Below are 2,521 nucleotides of genomic sequence, written 5' to 3'. Positions count from 1 at the left end.
GGACCCCAGACAAGAAGTCTGTCCTAAGTCAGTCGATGACCTCTAGCATCTACCTTTACAAGACAGACAATTGGTGCCCACCTCAGCTCCTCCACACCCCTCTCCCACTTTTTCATGTGCCCAAATGTATTCTGTCCCACAGAATAGAAGAGACAGCAAGAAGGTAGCAAGGCCACAAAAAGGACTCAGATCTTCCTCCAGGGTTAACTCATGAAACCCTCTAGGAAGTCTGTGGCTCCCCCCTCCCCCCACACAAACCCTGTGCCTGGGTCTAAGGGAGAGGGTGGCACTGGGAATCAGGCACCAGTGACATCATTGTCACATAGCCAGTGCCAAAAAAATATCAAGTGGGTGGTTTTCATCACAAAAGCTGAGCCAATTGGTAATTGAGGGGAGTAGGGTGAATCATGTTTGACAGGTAAGGAATGAAAACACAGGGGGCCTGGGGTGATTCTGTTTCCTTGAGGCAGGGCACATTATCCTATAAAAGGCCGGCTGGCCGCTGACTTCACATCAGACCAGAGCAACCAGACAACCTGTTTGCTGCATACCAGGTGAGTCTCTGTTTGGGACCAATTTGAAATTCATGTTTATTTTTTTATTATTGGAAACTGGACAAAGGCAAATATGTTTAAGAGAGCTGATGGGGGTATTAATTAGAGAGACTACTGGGGTATCTGTATTTTAGAGTAAGGCATAGTTTGGGTGTGAAGGGAATTTAGGGGCAGGTAAGTCTGCTACTTCAATGGATAACTATGGGACTGGGGGCCAGGGAAGGGACAGGTCTGTGTAAGTACCTATAGTAAGTTAACACCAGGATGTGACTAGGACTCAGACCCAGGTACTCTCAGCAACACCACTATTTTCTCTGTTTATGACTCATAAAAATGTTAATTCATGAGATGGACCTCTACTGTGTGTTTGCTATATTTCAGGCACCATGCCTGTTACACTTTGTGTAAATCAGGCCGTTATGCAACTTACTCAGCAAGCTCACAGCCTAGCAAGCAAGATAGTGCATGCATGTACAAAGATGAAAGGCAAAGCAGATAGTGATTGGTAGGGGAACAGAGGGACAGGGAAGGGCTTTGGCAGTTTGGGAGAGCCTATTCAAGATCTCCTGGTGATGGCACATGAGGGCTACAATGGAGGTGTATTTGGACGAACAGAGATGGGAAGAACATTTCAGAGCAGACTATATAAGCAAAGGCAAAGCGAGGTCACAGGAGCTAAGACCTACAGAGGCATCCTGTAAGTCAAAGGTGTGCTACATGTTTGTAGGGGTGGGTAGACTGCAGCTGTTTCTACAATGTCACTTTCAAAAAGACTTCAGTGTGGTCCTGGGCACTTGTCAATGAGGGATTCAACATGTCTGGGGAAGAAATGTTGCTGGGGAATGAACCCACTGAAATGGAGCAGATCAAATTGTCTTTTAGCTCCTTCTCTTGAAATGGCCCAGAAATTATCAAAGCATACTTTACTTTCAAGTGTTTAGGGAGACAGCCAGGGGAAATGAAGGCTGTTTGATTTAAAGGAGACTGAAAATAACATGGTTATTTGACATTGAACATGGTTTCTAACCTAGTTAATCTCTGTTTAAATCATCTGACCTGTCTGTTCTGTCTGTAGGGTCAGCCTCCTCTGAAGCATGAGTTCTCATCAGCAGAAGCAGCCTTGCACCCCTCCCCCTCAGCCTCAGCAGCAGCAGGTGAAACAGCCCTGCCAGCCACCACCCCAGGAATCATGTGTCCCCAAAACCAATGAGCCATGCCACCCCAAGCCTCCAGAGCCCTGCCACCCCAAGGCTCCAGAGCCCTGCCACCCCAAGGCTCCAGAGCCTTGCCATCCCAAAGCACCAGAATCCTGCCACCCCAAGGTTCCTGAGCCATGTCCCTCAACAGTCACTCCAGCACCAGCTCAGCAGAAGACCAAGCAGAAGTAATGGGGTCTACCGCCAAGCAAACCCTTGGGAAGCTGACCACCGGATGCTGAATCCCCTCTCACATTCTGCTTCTATGCCTTCCTTACAATTAGCATGCTGCCACTCTGAGTCATAACCCTCCCTCTTTGCACCCTCTACAAAGATTTCCCTCACACTGCTCTGGAGGGCTCCGAGCCTCTAAATGACGCTGAGAGTCTCACTGGCTGAGCTACTTTTCTAACTTCTCAGGGCTCATCTAAAGAGAGGTTTGGGGGATCAAGTGGATCTTTCCTGCCCTGCCCCCATTAAATCACTTTTAACTCCACAGTTGGCTGTGGGTGTCATTTGCTGACTCCACTTTCTTAATTGTTTTTTCAACATAAAGCAGCAAAGGGTCTGGCACAGGCACTGAGTGTGTGTGTGTGTGTGTGTGTGCGCGCGCGCGCACGTGTGTGTGTGTGTGTGTGTGTGTGTCAGGTCGCTCGTGGGCTGGCAATGGGTCAAGACCACCCAGAGTCTGTTACTTTGGACACCTTTACCTAGAGCAGGGCTTCTTCTGCACCTGAGTGAGTCCCACCTGAGTGTAGATGGTGCCTGTTT

General features: G+C 48.6%; 1 protein-coding gene across 1 annotated transcript; it reads left to right on the top strand.

The window, feature by feature from the left end:
* The first annotated feature begins 466 nt into the window (after positions 1-466).
* LOC125159522 (cornifin) lies at positions 467-2,216 on the top strand. The gene is made up of 2 exons (XM_047848007.1): positions 467-554; positions 1,630-2,216. Exon 2 carries the CDS (start codon positions 1,649-1,651, stop codon positions 1,940-1,942), a length of 294 nt encoding a protein of 97 aa, XP_047703963.1. The 5' UTR covers positions 467-554; positions 1,630-1,648; the 3' UTR covers positions 1,943-2,216.
* The last annotated feature ends 305 nt before the right edge of the window (positions 2,217-2,521 follow it).

Source organism: Prionailurus viverrinus, unplaced genomic scaffold (assembly GCF_022837055.1).
Source record: "Prionailurus viverrinus isolate Anna unplaced genomic scaffold, UM_Priviv_1.0 scaffold_50, whole genome shotgun sequence".
In the NCBI taxonomy this organism is placed as follows: domain Eukaryota; kingdom Metazoa; phylum Chordata; class Mammalia; order Carnivora; family Felidae; genus Prionailurus; species Prionailurus viverrinus.
This window is presented reverse-complemented; position numbering and strand designations above follow the sequence as displayed.

Bases quoted from the DNA above. Each gene is read 5' to 3' on its own strand.
- LOC125159522 (XM_047848007.1), top strand. From the start codon at position 1,649: ATGAGTTCTCATCAGCAGAAGCAGCCTTGCACCCCTCCCCCTCAGCCT.